This window comes from Channa argus, chromosome 4 (genome assembly GCF_033026475.1).
Source record: "Channa argus isolate prfri chromosome 4, Channa argus male v1.0, whole genome shotgun sequence".
Lineage (NCBI taxonomy): Eukaryota > Metazoa > Chordata > Actinopteri > Anabantiformes > Channidae > Channa > Channa argus.
In genome coordinates, this window is record NC_090200.1 from 1280881 (window position 1) to 1301523 (window position 20643).

At 40.6% G+C, this 20643-nt stretch overlaps 2 protein-coding genes across 4 annotated transcripts; both read right to left on the reverse strand.

The window, feature by feature from the left end:
• Window positions 1-1478: 1478 nt before the first annotated feature.
• Window positions 1479-11029, reverse strand: si:ch211-132f19.7 (adenylate cyclase type 8). Of its 2 annotated transcripts, XM_067500990.1 has the most exons (24): window positions 10894-11029; window positions 9488-9774; window positions 9191-9388; window positions 8400-8636; window positions 8036-8264; window positions 7759-7908; window positions 7436-7566; window positions 7074-7185; window positions 6612-6739; window positions 6378-6536; window positions 6003-6237; window positions 5734-5922; window positions 5541-5641; window positions 5249-5450; window positions 5028-5099; window positions 4817-4944; window positions 4654-4735; window positions 4356-4514; window positions 4061-4207; window positions 3631-3723; window positions 3375-3489; window positions 2918-3042; window positions 2744-2842; window positions 1479-2376 (listed from the first exon to the last, which is right to left on the reverse strand). In XM_067500990.1, the coding sequence occupies exons 2-24, from the start codon at window positions 9733-9735 to the stop codon at window positions 2194-2196; spliced, it is 3522 nt and encodes a 1173-aa protein (XP_067357091.1). In that variant the 5' UTR covers window positions 9736-9774; window positions 10894-11029; the 3' UTR covers window positions 1479-2193. The 2 variants fall into 2 exon arrangements, with proteins under 2 accessions (XP_067357091.1, XP_067357092.1); XM_067500991.1 differs by lacking the exon at window positions 4061-4207.
• Window positions 11030-11261: 232 nt separating this feature from the next.
• On the reverse strand, window positions 11262-20358 carry dnajc27 (DnaJ (Hsp40) homolog, subfamily C, member 27). 2 transcript variants are annotated; one of them, XM_067501155.1, is made up of 7 exons: window positions 19926-20358; window positions 18955-19037; window positions 18702-18771; window positions 18256-18420; window positions 17572-17694; window positions 17328-17488; window positions 11262-11398 (listed from the first exon to the last, which is right to left on the reverse strand). In XM_067501155.1, the coding sequence occupies exons 1-7, from the start codon at window positions 20010-20012 to the stop codon at window positions 11323-11325; spliced, it is 765 nt and encodes a 254-aa protein (XP_067357256.1). In that variant the 5' UTR covers window positions 20013-20358; the 3' UTR covers window positions 11262-11322. The 2 variants fall into 2 exon arrangements, with proteins under 2 accessions (XP_067357256.1, XP_067357255.1); XM_067501154.1 differs by lacking the exon at window positions 11262-11398 and adding an exon at window positions 12315-16014 and having other exon boundaries at window positions 19926-20331.
• Between the last annotated feature and the right edge of the window lie 285 nt (window positions 20359-20643).

The window sequence follows — 20643 nt, forward strand, 5'->3', positions numbered from 1 at the left end:
GATTTCACGGAAGTGACATCCAGGAGCAGTGACATACAGTAGCTTTTACAGAAGTGAGCTTTGACCCCAGCCGAAGCCGACACACCTGATGAGGCTAATGATTCACAGGTAGACGCCCACCTGGAGGTCAATGCCACTCAACAAATGTGAAAATAAACAATAAACAACATTCTGGTACAGGCTACAACAACAATAATTATTAACTCCAAAACTGTATTAATAATAAAAATACAATGATAAATGATATTAAATTATTTAAATAAGATTATTTTATTTCACATACTAAGTGATAAAACAATTGATGGGACTAACTAACGTTGCAAATATTGATTGCCACAGCAGAACACATTGTGCACATTGATTTCTGGAGTTTTTGGATGCCCTTCCTGTTGCAACCCTCCCATTTTTGTCGGGGCTCGGGACTGGCACCAGGGTGGCCCTTGGTGGCCGGGCGAGGCCACACCTAGTGGGGTGGGATTTGAACCTGCAGCCTTCTGCATCCCAACCCAATTGACTCTAAGCTAACGGCAGTAAGAAAGGGCAGCGTCAGTTATAGGAGCTTTCTGTCTGTGGGGGATCTGAATACATCACATTAGTGTCGGCTGGATCAGCGATTCATGTGATCTCAACCGATTTGATTCACTTGGTTTTCTGTCTGCGGGAGAAAGAGATGAATGAGTTCATGGAACCCAGACTGAAATGGAAAGTATTTAAAAACTGTTGTGGACTGCCTGTTTTCCCACTATTCCGCCTTCGGGGGCGGGGGGGTTGCAGTGAATTGGTTTCCTCCAGCTTCTGACTGGCTGAACACGGCTGATCCAGGTAGTCAACTGGTGGGTACTGCAGCAATAGCTGGGAAACAACCAGGACAGTAGCTAACAAAGACAAGGAGCGAATTCTCCTCCTGTCATCTTTCAGCTTATCCTATATGTTCAGGATCACCACACTGGGTCCTGTGGCCATGATGTCCCTCCCCAGTTTTTGCTGGGACCTGGCTTGGGATTTCACGTCAACATCTGGCCAGGGGGAGTCAGACTGCAAACCCTCATGCTGGAGCCTGTCCCAGGTGTCATAGGGCGAGAGGCAGGGTCCCCCCTGGACAGGTGTCCAGTCTCAACACAGAGAGACATAGACAGACAGACAACCCCTTGCACTCACTTAACACCTATGGACATATTAGCGTCACCAATGAACCTAACATGCATGTGTTTGGACTGTGGGAGGCAACAGGAGGAAACCATCACAAGCACGGGGAGAACATGCAAAGTCCACACAGAAAGGCTGCAGCGGGTCAGGGATTCAAACCGGGGACCTTCTAGTTGTGAGGCGGCAGTGCTAACCACTCCTCTCAGAATTATAACTTAAATAAATCTAAATACATGTAAAAATCGAAGAGAGTTTCAATAGCAAGTACATTTCACATGTAGGAAAGTTGCCTTGGTCACAGTTAAACAAAAAATATTACTTTAGAAATAACAGATTTTTGTAGTAGTTTATTAGTTGAGGGACTCTGCCTTCATGTTTTTATTAAGCTCCGTTTTATAAGAAACACTAATCGGTTTACTGCATTTCTACGTTTTTCCTAAAGAACAGAAGAAATGATCCCAGTACCACCAACAACATAAAGTATAAATGTTGTATACATTTTCTTGATCAAGTTAGCAAAGGAGAAAACAGCAGAGTAGAAAAGCTCACAGTGAATAATCAGTAAGGAAATTCCAAGTGTGTGGTAACAAGCAAATCAAGCAAATTTCACTTAATTTACTAAAACCTTCTCCCATATAAAACAGAACATCATCAGCATAAAGAAGAATAGATGTTTTTAATAGGAGGTTATGAGTCTGTGTGATGTGAATGAGACATGTTTCTGTATGAGCTGCAAAATTTGCAGTTTTCAAACTAATTTGAACAGTTTCTCTCCACATTTTGTGCTGCAGCTAAAATTGCACTTTTCCTATGTCACATCTGAACAGCTTACTGCTCCAACGTGAGTAATTCAAAGAAAAACAAGACAAAATCCATTAATAAATACTCTTTTTCTTCATTAGCAGCAACTGAAAACACACTCACAGTTACATTTCCAAAACATAAACACATGATGCAAATTCAGCTTCGTTTGTATCCTCTGCTCTCAGTCAGTGTGTTCACACCTGCCTCAGGTAAACATGTCGCACCCTTCCATCCTCCGTCCTCCTACGACGCCTCCACCAGGTGGAACCCTCCATTCTCCTCCCTCAGTTTCTCTCTCTTTCTGGCCTGAACCAGACTGTAAACCACAGCTCCCAGTGTGTTCCTGTTCAGATTGAAGCCTCGCCCACCACCACGCTCCACGAAGCTGGATCGTTCATCCCGATTGCTCACGAAATATGTACGAACCTGGGAAATTTTTTTGTGCATTTATATCTTGTATGCTCATAAAAATTGCATATATTTACATGCTGTAGTTCTGTTTTGTTCTACATTTCTTTGTTGCTTATATTTATATATATTATTGGAGTATATGTGTTTTTATGTAGAATCCTTCCTCCTTCCTATTCAGGGCAAAAAATGTTTAGCAACCTTTGTTTTTCCTCATTAAATACAGAGTTTGTAATAGTTTCCTCAATTTAATGACATTTTTAATATATTTATGCAAATCTCATATTCACAAGAAGTTTTATAGTTTTTATTTGATGTATTTGTTGCTATGCAATTTTATTGACGTGAGGGTTTGTAAGCTACACCAATAAAATGTATGTGTCACCTTTCCGTGGAGTTCACTGATGCCTTTGACATATATGTTCCCTCTCAGCTGCCGTAGGAAGCCACGCTCAACCAGAATACAGCTGGTGGACTCGGGGACCTAAAGAGGTTAATGAAGGAGGTTTTTAAAAAAAACAAAAAACAAATGATAACCTTCACAGACAGGTGTCCTCACCTGTATCTTTCCACTGACTCCAGTACTCTCCATCCTGCTCGCCATGTTCACCGTCGCCCCCCAGATGTCGTACTGAGGTTTGGTGGCACCAATCACACCTGCGATCACTGGGCCGTGAGCGATACCTGGAGACGATGTCAGAGGTCACAGGTGACATGCTGGGAGCTTTAATTTAATGAATTTTAACACATTAATGAGCAAATCTTTCTTGCAGAAACATCATTCAGAGAAAAAGGTTCCTATTTGGAGAGTGGTGTAAAACACTGACATTTAGATTTTCCAACGAAAATTTGTTTTTGGTTTTGTGAAAAATTATTTCACAAAACCTGTCAAAATTTTTAAAACGCAAAACTTAAATAGTAGCTACTTAATACCTAAAAACACTGTATTCTACATACACATTTATACATTTTAAAGCTTTTAAAAAACGTATCCGTGTAAAAAAAGCTGCACGTACCAACTCGAAGCTGGAAGTTGTTTCCTGTGTGTGTGTTGATGTGTTTGAGTGTTTCCTGCATGGCCAGAGCAAACAGCACCAACTCACTGAGGTGATGCCAGTCATCCTCACACTCCTGAGCACACACACAATAACAAAGAACAGATTTAATCTTTGCCTTTTCATGATTTGGATACTTAATATCACCATTCTGGCATTTTAATCAACGAAGTACACACCAAACACACGTAAGTACAGGTTAGTAATAGCTACTAACCTGTCTGTCAGGAGAAAGACCGGAAGCTGCCATGTATGAGCTGCCAATGGTTTTAATCTTCTCCACTTCCTGGAAATAACATTCATCCAACAGCTGTGTAGAACAAAAGGAAAGTTTGTTCTTGTTTGTGTAGGGAAATAATTTACAGCACAGGAAAAAGTACAACTACCAACACTACAGTATAAAATAGTCCTTTACAAATTAAAGTCCCACTTAAAGCAATAAAATTGGTAAAACTTTGCTTTTGTAGGTGCTGAAGATGCAGTTCATTTTAGCTATTTTATCTGTGCTTTGGTAATTTGGTTTAGTGTTCTCAAGGTAGGACCAACGAGGATTGTGAATCCGTGTGTATGATACAAAAAAAACCTGATTTTGAGCAATAAACCCAAAGGAATGTGTTGTAGAGCAGTGTGTGTTTCTGTATGTCAACCTCATCAAAGTCAGTGATGATGTGGTTGAGGAGTCGGAGGCACTCCACGTGCTGATGAACGAGCTCCTTCCGCTCATAGAAGTCGGAGAAACCCGGCAGAGAGGCAAAGAGGACGCCAACCCGCTCGTACGTCTGGGAGTACAATTGCTAAAAAACACACACAAACACATACAGCGGGTGGTGCTCAGCTGCACGGCCGGTTTTTCTATCAACGAATGGGCAGCTGCTGCCCACACTTTTGCAGCTGCGTGTGGGAACATCTCGTAAAGCTCACGCTTTGGACCGGTGAGCGTACCTCATTGTGGCGCTCTCTCTCCAGGAAGTGCTGTGCGACGTGGGCGGGCAGGATGTTGAGCAGCAGACACTCGTTGTGCTCCCTCAGCTCCTTCATGTCCTCCACCTCCTTCCTTGCTTGGAGGCGCCACAGGAAGTCGAGGCGGGCCGTTGCCTCCAGCTACCAGAGAAGAAGAACGCAGCAGAAACACAAAAAAAGAACACAGTGAAACGATCTATTAGTCAGTGGCACCAAACTCATAACAGTAGAAGTCCATTAGAAATAAGAAGGACAAGCCAGTGGAAGCAGCTGAAGTCACCTGTCTGCTGTTGTAAAGGACAGCCACCACAAACATCACCATGAGAACGACACAAACTCCTTTCCTGCACAAGTGATGTGATCTGTGAGACAAACAATGAGGTTAAATTGTGATTTTGTTGGTTTCAGTTTTAAGGGCGTTGAAGGTTTATTACTGACATCACCTGTGTGTCTCTATGAGGTAGGTGTAGAGGGCAGCAGCCAGGAGGAGCACAGCCAGCTTCAGCACACAGCTCAACCTGAGGAACACTGCGCAGGTAACCGTGGCAACCACACCGCTCAGCACCATGTACTATTCACCAGAAAGCACGTCAGTTACATCACGGTCAAAGTCAAAATGCTTAGCTGGTATTTGAATGCTTCTGTTACTCTCACCTCTGGATGTGTACAGATGTCGATGTCAGGCCAGGTGGAGGCGGGGGATGCTTCTGAGGAAGTGCACCACAGCTGAAGGGAGGAGAAAGACCAAAGGAAACAATCTCAGAACTAAAACTGTTACAAATCATCTGTAAGTCGAAAAAAAAAACCCAGTGTAACCACCAGAAGATGCTATATTGTTTTCAGTGACAAATACAAAAAGGTTCACGAAGACTTACGATGTCCGAGGAGGCAACGCCAAAGTTGACAGTGATGGCAGTGAGCGTGAGAAGCGTGCGGGCACTCTTGGTTTCGTGAATCCAGCAGCAGAGCGACTGAAGAGGGGCAGGGCAATGCTTAAACTCCTCCCCCAGACTCAGTATGAGGAGCAGGATGTAAATGCTGCCGCTGATTACGAACTGAACAATCATGGGACACAACCTGAACAGAGAGTGAATGGGGGAGGTCTTGAAGCTGGAAGGTTGAAAAGTTCTAGCTTCATTTGCTTTACTTAGGTAGACACACGTGTACCTGGGGGAGGGGATTAGCACTTGGACAGCCATCAGTAACAGCAGCAAGATGAAAGAACAAACCATGTTGGACTTGAAGAGTTCGTCTCTCATTTGGGAGTACTGAGGGACAAAAAAAGAATGATTGATTGTCTCCCAACTGCCTGCTACACCTTAAAAAACACCCTGCCCCTTATGGCAAGTCCAGGCATTACCTTTCCCTCCATGTGTGAGTCCTTGAACACCTGAGTGAAGGAGGTGATGTGCTCCTTTCTCATTCGCTCGCTGCTCCGAACCTCCATGGCCTCACAAATCCTCTTGTTGACTTCCCGCGACCCTGAGCGCTGAGCCGCGATGTGATTGGGCAGCTGGGTCAGAGAGCCATTAGTGAAGGTGGCAAGGATCTACGTGGAGGGAGAATATAAAAGGTCAAAAAGTCCGCAGAGTTTGAGATTCGTGTCAGAAAAGTTTCTGAGCTGCTCACAAAATTCATTCCCAGAATGTCTCCGAACGGCAGCTCGGCGCTCCAAGTCGCCATCTCGTCATAACTGGGACGCCTCGCTCTCGGGGGCTCAGTCTCCTCCCGCAGTGCTGGGCGGATCAGGTACGTGTCGATGTTGTGTTTCCGAAGAAACTCGTTGCGTTCCTGGCCATGCCCCTCCTCTGTCTCATAAATCCCCCCCAGACAGTCCAGAGTCGCCCGAGAGATATGAATCCGCCTGAGGAGACAAAATTAGGAGTCGGAAACGTCCTCAGCACCGTTGGAGGTTTTTGAACTTGTTTCAGTCAAAGAGTTTATTTCTATACTCTGCACTATTCTATGCTCATAGAAGCTTATGAATGTGTGAATGTGTCGGACCCTGGCACTCCTGCAGCCTCCAGACTGTTGGCAATATCCACGTCCCAACTCCAGATGTCAAACTGCCACTTTTGAAGTCCCAACACCCCACACAGAACCGAACCAGAGTGGACACCGATCCTCATGTCCAGCTCCTGTTGCAGCTCCCGCCGAACATACCTGCAACCCGCCACACGGTACATTACTGTGAAGCCTCACGTAAACGTAGTGTGTTTTATTAGTGTGTGTCTTCACCGTATAGTGTTGATCATACTGAGCCCCATCTCCACACAGCAGCGAGCGTGTGCTCTCTGAGGCTCAGGGACTCCTGATACACAGTAATAACAGTCCCCCAGGATCTTTATGCGCAAACACTGATGCTCCTGAACACACAGAAGGAAATACAAAAAAGACACAAACCAAACAATAATTTGTTATAAAGTGAGGGAAAAAAATCTGACAGGATGTAGTAAGAAACACCAATAATGCAGCAATCTAATCCAACATAAATCTAAATCTAAATATTAATTTAAAATGAAGCATTTTCGTTAACTCTAATTTACTTAAATACTAAACATTTTGTATTAGAAAAACAAAAGACAGAAAAAGTTAGAACAGAGAAATAACCAAGCAAATCTAAAAAGGCACAGAATGTTTAAACAACTGATAATTAACTTAAACCAAAACATAAAACTACCAATCAAACGATGCTCTGACCTCAGCCAGCTTATCAAATTGACCAAAGAGTTCATTGAGAGTTTTAACGAGTTCCTGAGCCGACAGAACCAATGAGAGGGAAGTGAAGCCGATGATGTCCGCAAACAGGATGCTGTGAAGAGGGAAATGTTGAAAAGTGTGATTACAATCACCGCTAAATAGTGGTCATACTTGGTAAAGTGGATTTTGAATATTGCAGAAAGAGCCACTTGGTTGAACTTTAAAGCTGCTTTAACTGTTTTTTGGCCACAAGGGGGCAGAAAAACAGAGACCTGACAACACATTGCTGATAGACTTACTAACTGATGTGCAAACATACAGATTTTCCTACAGAGAGTCTCTGATAATGTCGGGATATCTACCTGACGTCTTTGTAGTGGTGGATGTAGATCTTGTGAAACTGCTGAGGCAGCAGATATTCATCCACAGTGGCCATGTCACTGATCATCTCCAGAACCAGAAAACGAGGCAGGATGGACATCACCAGACGCTCCTGGACACAAGACAATGGTTTAAAATGCAAACACGAGTTGACGATTTGCTACGTTTCAATGTCGCTTAAACTACACTGAATATTATTTGGTTTGTGCTGCTGTAATTTGGTCACTTTAACCAAGTTTCACTTCAATGTATAAATTCATAGCGTTGTTTTAACAAGTGTAGAAATAAGACAGTGTTTCTCTACCTGTCTTCGATTCTCTCTCTCCAGTCGGACTCGTCCCTCTATACAGCGTCTGGTCTCCAAAAAGGCATGTCTCTGAGTCCGGTCCGACAGGTAGTGGATGAACAGACCCGCTGTGTTCATAGCCAGGTAAAGCAAGGCCTTCGACAACACCTGGACAGGTAACGCATATATACACGCGCAATATGACAAAATAAATTCTGACGTTATCAAAGATTGACGTGGAATATTTTATTCTTTTATAGAGAGAAAGCCAAAGAAAGAAGCCCATTTAAGGAACCTTTCTGATGAAGGTGCGGTCGCCGTAGTGACAGAAGACGTCCACCAGCAGATGCAGGGTGGAGGTGGTTGCCCCGGCAACAATGGACCAGAGTAGGGGGAGGGGCAGCAGGGTGTAGGTGGAGAACAAGGTGAAGAAGACGTACCAAGAGTGATCGCTCTCAGCCCAAGAGAAAATACCGACCATCACCTGGACGGTCTGAGACAACCAGCTCACCAGTGACAGGTACCTGACAGAGAGACACGAAGCTGTACTGAATTAAAACTACAAGTACGGCCCAAATCCGCAATCCTACTTAAGTACAAGTACATTTGTTTAAAACAAAGACTGAAAATTTGAATTCAGGTGTCATCCCCTCGCACACCTCAGCCACTGTGGCGATGACATCACCTCCCTCCTGGTCAGAGCCAGACAGATCGCCACACACAGGATGACAGCGAGCCCGGTCAGCCAATCACAGGCGACCCCCCCCCAGCCAGGCGGCCACGTCAGCAGAGAGATGAGGAGTCGGGTCAGGATGTCGATGACGTTGGTGACAACCAGTGAAGTTCGTCTCTGGCCGGAGGAAAACTGCTGATACAGCTGCTCCAGGTCCTGAGACCTGAAACAAGATCAAATCAATAAAAAAGACATTTTAAAGTGGTTTTGGTGTAAAAAATGTGTTACTGTTACTTCACTGTGTATTTTCATTGAACATAATAAACACGTGAATATTCACTAAGAAACACATTTTTAAAAATATACACTTTTGAAGATATGAATAAAATTTAGATCTTTTGACATTGCAGGAGTTTTAAAGTTTAGAAAACCACCTATAGAAATGGTCTCAAATATTGTAAATAAATCTATTAGCTTAAAAATAACAACCTGATATGAAACCATGACCTATTCTTATTAATAGTGAGTGAATAAATACAATTTTAACCAACAAAAGTTGAGAAAGTATTAATGTTAATGTTTGTGATTAAGGAGAAATTTTGGTTTGAAACTAAAGATTTGTGACTCAACTATTGTATTAATCAATAATAACTGAATCATATATACTTTATACAAAGAGCATCCAGATCTGTTATTAACCGTATAAGTCACAAAGTCATTTCATTATTCAAAGGTTTAAAAAAACCTAACTGTGTCTTGTGTTTTGAGTACATTTACTTAAATGTGTGTTGCAGTGTAGGAATGAAGACGCCTCGAATCGTTGACCCACACGACTTGAAGAAGTCAGTCTCACTAAGCGAGTTGTGTTTTGCCCGTGGAGGCACAGTGACCCTCGGTGTCATCGGGTGGATTCGAGCTGCTGACGAGCGTCGTTTCTGCCAAAGTCCTCCCCGAGAAGCCTTATTGCGAATCTGACTGCAAGACAACACAGAGGGAATACAGCTCTGACTTTGAAAGGCCAAGTGACGAGATAAAGAAAATGTTTTCCAAAAAGTCTGACGTCACTGACTCTACCTGTTGATGTCAGCGATGTAGGCGTCGGTGACGACGATGCGGTGCCTTCCTCTTTCAAGGCCTCCGGCGAGCCTCAGCGAGTACAGGTGATGCTGATCAATGATGTTTCTGACGGCGTTTTTCCACAACAGGTGTTTCCTGCGCAGGCCAGGGGCGGGGTTTATGTTGGCGCTAAAGGTGATGTCGCTGGTCTGGCGCGCCGCTTCGCAGTTGCCATTCCTCAACACGCCGCAGGCATCGTCACCCATGGTTACGTGGGCAAAGAGAAGGCGATCCGCCTTCTGCAGCTGCATTGGTGGAGGTGAAAATAAACAGCAGCTTGAAGATTTTTCTCTTATGCAATTTATTGTCACAGTCTTTCGTCCATTTTAGTTTAACAAAAATTTTATTTTAAAAACTTTACACATTATTTTTACTTCTCCCTTCTCATTTCTTTCATTTAAACTTTAACTGAATGCTGCAGGTGCAAAGCCAAAACTTCCATGATTTCCTTTCCCACCCTTCAAATGAATTCATCAGGAGGCTGAGGTTTGATAAATCTCTCAGTTTCTTTTGTGGTGTAAACTTCTGCAGGTTCAATTAGTCAGATTGTATTCCTGGCAAAAAGCCTAAAGGTCCGTAGACTAGCTGGCCTGAACACGTGCTGTCAGCTTAGGTCAGCTCCAGGTTTCAGGGCTAATCCAATCAGATTACACCACAGCGACCTCCTGGCTCGTAACCGGCTTCTTAGAGCAGAGATGGAGGAATAGCAGCAAACGCTCATGATGAGCAGATGCATCAGCTCCACATGAAAATACATTTTACAACCATCAGCCATCAGATTTTGTTATTTTTGGGAGGTATCTGCTGTTAATTAGTGGATCAGGGAGCTGCTCTATTTACCACACGGACATGAAACACGAATGACAAACTGCCACAGTTTGTAAGACTTGATATACTGTAAACAGGAGCTGCTAACGGCCAGTTAGTTTTACTTTGTTTTCCAAAAGTTAAACAAATAGAAGCTAAAAGCGGTTTGTGTTACACCGTACAGTGCTTATGTATCTTCTGTTTGTTTGCTTTAAATCTGTTCATGTAAGTGGAGCCGGTCGGTCGACCAAGTTGTGTTGTACGTAGTTTGTACAGACAGGAATCCTTTTCGGTCATGGTGAGTTTGGAGCTCTGTTGCAGATCTGTGCTTCACACATTAAACCCTAAGATCAGTCAGACACTAAATGACTGTGGTCTGCACTCATACAAATGTTGGCAAAATGCTGGTCAGCTGTTTCTTTGTGAAGCACGTTTAGTCTTCGTTCAGGTGACGGGTTTGTGTGAACTGACTGTGACATGTTATCAGGAAATGAAGAGAACGGTCCAGTATCCAGATGTATGTGTGCGTTTGCAGTGTGGGTTTGTGTTGTACCTACTTGTTGCAGAGCTGGACTGCGTTCTATCCAGATGAGGAGGGTAACATTAGTTTCATGCTTCTGTGGCTGCAGAGGTCAAAGGTCAGCCAGGAGCCCTCCTCTCTTAGTCCGCACTGATTTTATCTGCCTTTGTTGGTCTTTAGTCTTCTTTGTTTTCACTACTTTAGAGACATCTGGTTTTTCCTCTAACGTCTCCTTCGCCCATTTTACTCTGTGCTGTGAGATTTGTTGTCCTCTTGGCTTTTTCCTCCTCGTGCTTCTTTACAGTTAGAGCCATCTATTAACTTCCACTTTGTCCACGTTTTGTCGGATTATTTCCGTACATTAAAGAAATTCTTTCCTGTAAAATTCCTCTTAAAGCTGAAATTCTCCATTGCAGTTTTGTTCTTTAAATGTGTAAAATGTTGAATGAAGTCTTGTTCATGTTTGTTACTTGGTGTCACAACTGTTTAAATGTAGTCTCCGCCTTTGTAGGTCCCTGTTGTGTGTAGCTGCAATGGTAAACCTGCAGAAACCACACATGGAAACAAATAATAATAAGATCTGAACCAGTTAACAGAAAATCTTAATATTTCCTTAATTTACCTTCATGAACGTAATGAGGAGGCCAGGAAGAAAACCAGGTGTTAGAATCAGGCTGAGGATGAAGTTTGTCAAAAACACTCTGAGACAAAAAAATAAAAAATATAAAATAAAGAGAAATAACAAGGAAGCAGCACAATCACAACAAATGACAAAGAGCAGAGGGACTGAGACTGAGGTGGAGAAGCTTTGTGTAATCAGCTGATGTTAACCAGCAGATGTCTGAGTGTGTTAATCCCAGCAGGGATTCCCTGAAACAGAGACAAATGGCCAGTCATTAATAGGACAGATCCACTGAGGCTGTGTGGTCAGGTGCATGATGGGATTGGCAAATCTCCATCTAGGTCAGACCGTGTTTGAGCGTTTACTTCAGTGTGTTTATAGAACAGAAACACGAACTTGGGTGTTTACACACACACACACACACACACACACACACACACTCATCTAGAAAATGTCTTCACTCTGCACACACTCACTTCACAAAAACTCCTTTTCCAAACCCAAACCTAATTTCCACAATTCACCTTCCACAGATGTCCCCAAGTCTTCCTGACTTCACAAAACTATGTTCAAAATATTCCTAATTTCCTAAAATCGTTTCATAAACTCCCTTTACCATATTTTTATTCCTTACAAAATGTTGCAATTTTATAACTTGCCTGTGTTATAAAACTGTCATTACTTTACAAAAGTTACAGTTAGAAATGCTTTTCTTTCAAAAAAAAAAAAAAAAAAAAAAGTTAATTCCAGCAAAAATGTCCTGGGTTAATCGTATAAAGTCAAACTATTCTATAGACAGATAGATGCATCAGAGAAGAAACCTTCAAACAGAGAAATGATTTTTAGTCTTTTTATTATTTCAAAAAGTCCAGTAGAACGTGCACATATAAGAACCACAGTAAGACTGAAACACACACACAGACATACACTCACTCACTCTTCACACTTGAGAGGTCACTTATAATTCAAAACCATTTAAAAAATGTCCAACTGTTAACATGTGACTCTGCAACCGCAGCCTCACTAATGTGGGTAAAATTCTAAAGAATTTTCTCCCTTTTCTAATAGTGAATGTGACCTCAAAGAGGGTCCGAGGCAACAGGAAACAAGTCAGATGATCAAAGTGTGACTAACGCCACAGTCATGAGGTACAGAGTTCAATCTGTGATACAATAACGTGGTAACTTTAAACAGTCGTACTTTCCCCATTTATACACACTCTCATTATTATTTAGTCTACTGTTACCCGATGTTTAAAATCTCTGAACTTTAAACCACTATTCATACAAAATAAATAGTGTGACACCAAACCAAACCGTCATTTTGTATCACCACAAAATGATGATGTGAAAAACCTAAATGATACATTTAAATATATTTTAATGTATGATTGGAAAACGCTTCCACTGTCCTATTTACTGGTACTTTGTTTGTCCAACTTTTGGTTTTCAATTTTAATTAAAACTTTTTTTTAAAGTTCTTTCAGTCTTCAAGTTGTTTCCATTTTAAGTATTTATTGTGATGTTAGAATTTAACTATTGTATTAAATAGTTTTAAAATTTTAATTTGCTTTGTTACCAGTTTTACAGTTTTATCACCACATTTTTATTTGTCAATTTTCTTTGTCAGTTACCTTTGTCAAAATCATGTAGCTAAGTTTTGGTAGCAAAGCATTATTTTTTTAAACCTTTGATGCAACTCAAAGATTGTATATAATGTTAATACTAGAAACCTTTTTAGTAAGTGATAAAAATGTTAATGTTTGAAAAAAATAACAGCTATATACAATGTTTGTAATATTGCAATAGTTTTTAATTTACATTTTGAAATTAAATGTAATTTGAAAGTTTGTGTCTTTGTAGTTTTAAATAGGTTATAATAATCTTAAAATGTAAACAGGGCTGATAGGAAACATTGTCTTTAAGTGCAAAAACACATGCTAATCATGCTATATTGGGTTATGACTTGTTATTTTAGGTAAGAGTCAAACTAAACTTTCTAAAATCCAAATCTCTAATTTTGTCATTCTGACTGACAAATATGTAAAAATATAAATCTACAACTCATATGTGTTTTCAGTTCTAATGTCTTTTTCATGATAACGCAAATAAAAAGTCAGTAAACTTCAATGCTCCATCATAGTAATCATGTAAACATTCTTGTTCAAGTAAAAGAGAAAATACTGTTCACTAAAGGGGGAAAAAAAAGTGTTTATGTTTTAGCGTGAAGCGATAATAATAGTTTAAGGGAACAGTATTCTTCAGCTCATATTAAATGTTTCGCATTTCAGGGATCAAAAAATAGTTACATTTTTATCATGAGGGCATGTGTTATATTCAAGAGCACAAATAGGATTAACTTTAGGGACTTTAGGGAGCAAGTTTCCATTTAAGGGGACTAAATTAAATGATGATGGCAAATACAAGGACAAGAGAAATCACTTGAACATAAATGTAGCTTTTAAAAAGAAACACTCGGCACTCGTGCCACTATTAGACACAGGGAACAGTCAGCCATGGAAGGAAATACAGATCATTTTGGAAAAGGTTTGAAATATTATGAATCAAACGGCCAATTCAAGGGGATAAAGAGCTAAATGCAAGATCTTTGAGGGCACAAACCAGTCAGTACTTATTAGTATTATTGTATTTAGGGAACAAATATTTTTAAACCGCTTTGAGGGAACTGATTAGGAGATGTAGGAAAATGTACAGGAAGTTTGACAGTGATTAGATGCTAATCAGTAACTACAGAAAACAATATTGAATATGGGGGAAGGAAATTTAAAGGGAACCTGTGGACACAATTTGAGGCTGACCCCAGTAAGCAGCAGGTAAACGGAGCTTACAATAAAGAGCAGCTAATTAGTTCTTCTGTTAATGGACTGATTTCCAGTCAGGTAGGTCGTCAAACTTGTTTGGTGCAGAGACCATCATCGTCCGAGAGGCTGTAGATGGACATTTGACGTGTGGAGTGTTGGCAGGTTTGGCCACAAAGACTAATTTTAATATTAAATATGCATTTTGAATTCACCCAACATTTAACTTCTATTTGGCAACCAGACTTCAAAAATGTGTTTGTGAAGGTAAATACTCTCCTCTTGGATTTGTTTATTTTTTTTAGAGACACGCAGATGGTCTAAATATGTTTTAGGGTGAAATCAGGTTGAACATTGATCTGTGAGCCATCATTCTGCTTACAGTGCATCCAGAAAGTCATCTCAGCGCTTAACTCTGTCCACATTTTGTTATGTTACAGCTTTATTCCAAATTGGGTCAAATTCATTATTTTCCTCAAAATTCTACCAACGTGAAAGAAATTTGTTTGAAATCTCAGCAAATGTATAAAAAAAGGAAATAAATCATCACATGCACCTCTCTATAGTGCAACAGTGCACCCGATGGTCACTCTGAAAGAGCCCCAGCATTTCTCTGTGGAGAGAGAACCTTCCAGAAGAACAACCATCTCTGCAGCACTCCATCAATCAGGCCTGTGTGGTAGAGTGACCAGATGGAAACCACATGTCAGTAAAAGGCACATGAAAGCCCACCTGAAGGACAATGACCATGAGAAACTAAATGCTCTGGTCTGATGAAACAAAGATTGAAGTCTTTGACCTGAATGCCAAGTGTCATGTCTGGAGGAAACCAGGCACCGCTCACCACCTGGCCAACACCATCCCTACAGTGAAGCATGGTGGTGGCAGCATCATGCTGTGGGGACGTTTTTCAGCAATGTACAGAGACACGGTCCCCATCCAACCTGATGGAGCTTGACAGGTGCTGCAAAGAAGAATGGGAGAACCTGCCCAAACATAGCTGTGCTAAGCTTGTACCATCATCCTCAAAAAGACTGGAAGCTGTAATTGGTGCTAAAGGTGCTTCAACAAAGTGTTAAGCAAAGGAGGTGAATATTTATGTACATGTGATTTTTTTAGTTTTCTATTTTTAATACATTTGAGTTCAAACTAACTTTTTTCACATTGTCATTATGGGGTATTGTTTGTATAATTTTAAGCAAAATAATGAATTTGATCCATTTTGAAATAAGGCTGTAACATAACGAAATGTGGAAAAAGCTAGGAAACCTTTCTGGATGCACTTTATGCATCACATGCATCACATGAATGAATATGTTTACCTGTCCCTAATGAGAATATAAACACAAACCCACACACACACACACACACGTTTAGAGATAAAATAAAGTAAATAAGTTAAAAATGGTCATATGCCAGGTGTTAGGCATATAGCACTGTGGCAAGCAACATGGCACATAACCTTTACACTAAATAAATAAATCAATAAATAAACAGTGTTCATACAAGTATGGGCAAGTCTTCAGTTCATGTGTGGACGACAAGAGGTCCGATCTCTAGGAGAGGTTTCAGGCATGTGTTTGTGTTATTTAATGTTCTTCAAAAGTGAAGTGCGAGCGTTCACCACAGCCTTGAAGGCATCTTCACTACCAGGGGCGACACATTTATCCGGGTGCAGCAGGACGGCCAGCTTCCTGTACGCCTTGTTCACCTCCTCACTGGAAGCAAACAGGAACCACTGTTACAGGTATACTACTACAGCAAAGCAGGCCAGTTGATGATTATTGTATTTTACATACGGTAATTATACTAATTAGCCATAACATTAATACCACCTGGTAGTTTTACTTTTTTTATAAAAAATTTGATGAACTAATAAGAGCTGATGTATTATAAACCACCTGTCTGCACACAAAGTGATCAAAATCAGCTTCACCTTTACCAGCCGTGACCTTTGACCCTTAGTTTTGGTATTAATTACTGTACATCTTTTACCATAATTAAGTACTGTAAAATACATTGTTTTCTTAGCGGAGTACTTTTACTTTTGTACTTTAAGTAAAATGCAGATAATCTGCTTGGTACTTTTATTTGGCTAAAAGATTTGAAGTGGTAGAAGTGGAGAAAGATCAAGGCCAATACTTTTATTTGAGTACTAAGTTTGTGCACATGTCCCACCTCTGCACACAGTGTATTACATGTGGATGTGTATAGACTGTGTAGATGCAGACTGCTCCGAGTGGCCATGCTGGTCCTGGTCCTCCAAGACACTATCAAGATTTACCTGATCGGTGTGTATTTGTCAGATTTTTATTTTCATTCATTGCAGGAAAGTATAACAACCAAAATGAGTTCATGTGAAATTATAGTGATTCTGTTCATGTTTACATGCACAGTTTGATTGCTGTTATATTCAAAGTTCCATCTTATGCATCATATGCAGAACCTATATTCAGTTAGTTGCAATCTGTTTTTGTTATATGATTATCTGCTTTTAGTTTTGTAGTTTTGTACATAACTTGCTTTGAGTTACACACATATCTTGTTATAGTTTTATGCATCAGAAAAGGGAGTTAGCTGAAAGTTTAGTTATGTTTTATTTAGTTGGCTTTCTTTCACATACTGGATCATTTGTTTTAATTACATTCAATGTTTGCTTTTGGTTAGTAGAAGTAATTTTTAGTTATGCTCAGAATTTAGTTTTTAGATGTATTTGATGTGTTTGTTCAAATATGTATAATTGGTTTTTATTTAGATGCATACAGATAATACTCAGTGAAACTCTCTACATATCCACTGGTAAAAATGCAAGTAGGTAATAATTATACTAAAAGAAAATATATACAAATGTCAATAATCCCTCACCTGACGTGTAATGTACTAATTGAGCTTCATTTGAAACACATTTAAAAAAAAATGTCTACTTTTTTTTTGCATGTCACTAATTAAATCTAACCAAAACCAAAAAAATGAAAAAATGATTCGGTTGCCAGTGTTATGTACCAACAGACACTCCGGGCTGTGTACTCACCGCGTGGCACCAGGTTTGACACCCAGCATATCCCAGGAGTCCTTGCTGTTGCGGATGCGTCGGATAGTGTCGGCCTGCTCTTTGGTGAAACCGACGCTGACCTCCGACACTGGACGCTTCCCCCCGTTCTCACACATGTCAGTGATGGACGAGAAGAAGGCCTACAGACGAAGACACAGACAAAATGCTCAAATCTATTTCTTTTAAATAACACGTTTGATTTTACGTGTGTGGATGTATAAACCTGAAACATCTCGTTGATGCCTTCGCCACTTTGTGCTGACGTCTCAAAGTAATGAAAACCTCGAGACTCCGCCCACAGACGTCCCTCCCCCTCGTCCACCACTCGCCTCTTCGTTAGGTCCACCTGCAAATAAAAAATGAAAAAAGGCTTCGGTTCAAATAAAAATCTGAACTCTCACTATACCATCTATTCGACCAATCGGCTGCATTCTGGATCCACTTTTGAATTACAAAAATGTGTATTAATTTTTCTTTTCTCATTTAAATTCAAAGTGTGTTTATATTTGTTTGTCACATCAGGCTGTGGAAGATGCAGCCAGACTGATAATCTGACAGATGTCACCTCTGCCAAACTGTTCATTACAGTTTATTATTGACAATTATTATGAGACATGTCATAGGAAATACATAGAGTTGCATCTTTGGCATTTTTTACTTTATTATTATTATTATACAGTTTATTATCTCCTAAAAGGTTTTTAAATATGAGCATACCATCTTTTTAGTTAATTTAGTTTTTTAAGGTGTGTGTCCCGCAATGAAGCATATTCACCCCGGATATGAAATCAGGCTCCTCTGTCACTGTGTTTGACAAACCTCTGCCCCATTATGACCAGAGCTCATCACCATCTACAAACTAAACGACTGTTTGCAGGCGTTTAATGGAGCTGAACTGATGTTTAACCTTATTGGCACAGACGACAAACACGATGCTGTCCATGTTGGCCTGAGAGCCCATTTCTTGTTTCATCTCCCCCAACCAGCTGTCGAGAGCATCGAAACTCTCCCTGAGGCCGACGTCGTAAACCAGCAGCACCCCCTGACTGTCTTTATAAAACTCATTACGCACCTGGGAGACAAGATGGAGAGAAAGAAACATAAAACAAGAGGGTGAACGCAGGCAAAGGACAACAGGCTGAGAGCTGGTGAAAAGAAACTGGCTCAACAGCATCACCTGCTGGGAGCTTTTCCACCTTACAGCTCATCAAAGTCACTGACTTCTAATTTCATTTGAATGATTTTGTTGAAGCTGGCTGGTTTACGCAGGTGTATAAAATGCACAGGTAAACTTATTGTGACTTAGTTGAACATGAAGTTTTAAACTAATTTCAGTTGCAGTGTGTTTCTCACTTCGTAGAAGAAAGGATGACCGGCCATGTCGAAGATGTTCACTTTAATTTCTCTGTCACGAACCTGCACTCTGTAAACACAGAACACACACAGTCCTGAAACAAGCTCTGATTTTACAGCAACACACAGGACATTTGTTTTACAAAGACACATAACACAGTCGGGCTACACTGTCATTTTGATTAGGTACAAGGATAAAACTTGCAGCAAACCAAACTAAGATAACATATCAAACCTAAAGTAATAAACTTACTTTGTGACACCGTAGTCGATCCCAATAGTGGCCAAATATTTAGGAACAAACCTCTTCTCACAGTAGCGTTTGATGATGCAGCTCTGGAGAGAAATGATTTAATATGAGCAACAGAATCTCCCAGGCCAGACTCCCTTTAGAAATCCAGCAGTTTAACTATGGGTTGCTGCAGCAAAGTTAACTTAAACATTACGGCTCCCTGGAAAATTCAGCATTGTCAATCTAAAATATATTAGTTGCAATCTGCTGTTTTTATGAGATCCTCATTGTAAATGTAACGTGTGTAATAGAGAAAGGAACATTCTAAACGAAGGGAGCTATTCAACTGAGTCACATTAGTAACGTGACTCAGTTCACACATAACTCTGTCAATTTTTAGACCTTTTAACTGCTCAGCGAAATTACAAATGTACCAGACCATAATGTCAGATAATTTAAGAATCAACGAAGTGTCTTTGCTCATTCGGCGCAGAAAACATCCATCACCGTGACATTACTGCACCACTGTACCTGCGTTTGGAGCTGGTTCAGTGCTACCGTCGCTGTTCAAGCCAATGGATTTACGTTTATCATAACTGAATTATGTCATTTTACTAAGAAAGCTTCACGCCGAGTTTTATATAGGATCCCAATCTTTCAAATCCTACATTCGTACATGTTGCACTGTGTAGAAATTAGCCAAAAATTAACAAGGTCACCTAAAAATGTTCGATTTTGAAAAGAGACCCGGCTTCAGAATGACCAGCTTCAGCGAGAGCGAATTCCTCCTTAAACCTTATAAGCTAACAGTCTAATATGTTTTTTTAATCATTGGACGCAATAAGAGCTTTTAAATAAAGGAAAATAAAATAAAATAAACACACCGTTAGCTAGCACTTAATGAACGCTCGTGCATGATTTCCAACAGCTAGACCCCAAATCTGCCAGACATCCATTGGAGATCGGTCTGAAATAAAGCGCTGGTCGCCTACCTTTCCGACTTCGGCATTTCCGAGGCTTATCACCTTCACACGCAGTGATTTCTTATTGTCTCGCCTTTTCGGAACGTTTGTCTCCATCTGAATTTCTTTAAGCGGTGAAACCGCTCAAGAGCAGAGCAGGAATTCAGTGTTGACAGCAGCTGTTGCTGTTGTTATTGGAGCGCGGCTAACTATGCTATGCTAACTAGCCGTTAGCAATCTAGCTAGTAATTAGCACACTTAAATCATCACGTATCGCAGAATCAAGTAATTACGCCGCATTGTTGAGGCTTAGCAACAGAGCTAATGTGCTGGTCCAGCCGCCATCAACAAACACGGCAAATACACAGGTAGCCTGCTAACTTCATAGCATAAGTGCTAATACTTGAGACTTCCGCTCATTCTTTTCAAAGTAAGGCGTCAAAATAAACCTAAAGAAAAAACAACATAACTGCATTTATATAAAGAAAAAGCTACTAAATACAAACACAAACTCGCCCAAAAGACACAAAAAAATGATGACAAAATGAACTGAGAGACAAAATGAGACAAGTTGACTAAACAAGGCGTAGGAGGGGTGGAGACCTTTTCCCTTTATGTTCCACTTCTTAAGGGATTTAACATTAATATTTTATAACATGACACTACTACAGCTAATAATAATAAAGTCTAGGCCCTTGTTTAAAAGTAAAACCCAGCTGAATGTACATAATACTCATCAGATATGGAC

Excerpts from the sequence above, each read along its gene's own strand:
- dnajc27 (XM_067501154.1), bottom strand. The coding sequence starts at position 20,012 with ATGGAGACAAACGTTCCGAAAAGGCGAGACAATAAGAAATCACTGCGT. Across the intron at positions 18,772-18,954 it reads ATCGACTACGGTGTCACAAA|AGTGCAGGTTCGTGACAGAG; the intron begins GTAAGTTTATTA and ends CTGTGTTTACAG. Across the intron at positions 16,015-17,327 it reads GTCAAACCTGGTGCCACGCG|TGAGGAGGTGAACAAGGCGT; the intron begins GTGAGTACACAG and ends GTTTGCTTCCAG.
- si:ch211-132f19.7 (XM_067500990.1), bottom strand. The coding sequence starts at position 9,735 with ATGGGTGACGATGCCTGCGGCGTGTTGAGGAATGGCAACTGCGAAGCG. Across the intron at positions 6,537-6,611 it reads AGTATGATCAACACTATACG|GTATGTTCGGCGGGAGCTGC; the intron begins GTGAAGACACAC and ends GGCGGGTTGCAG. Across the intron at positions 6,238-6,377 it reads GAGGCTGCAGGAGTGCCAGG|GCGGATTCATATCTCTCGGG; the intron begins GTCCGACACATT and ends TTGTCTCCTCAG.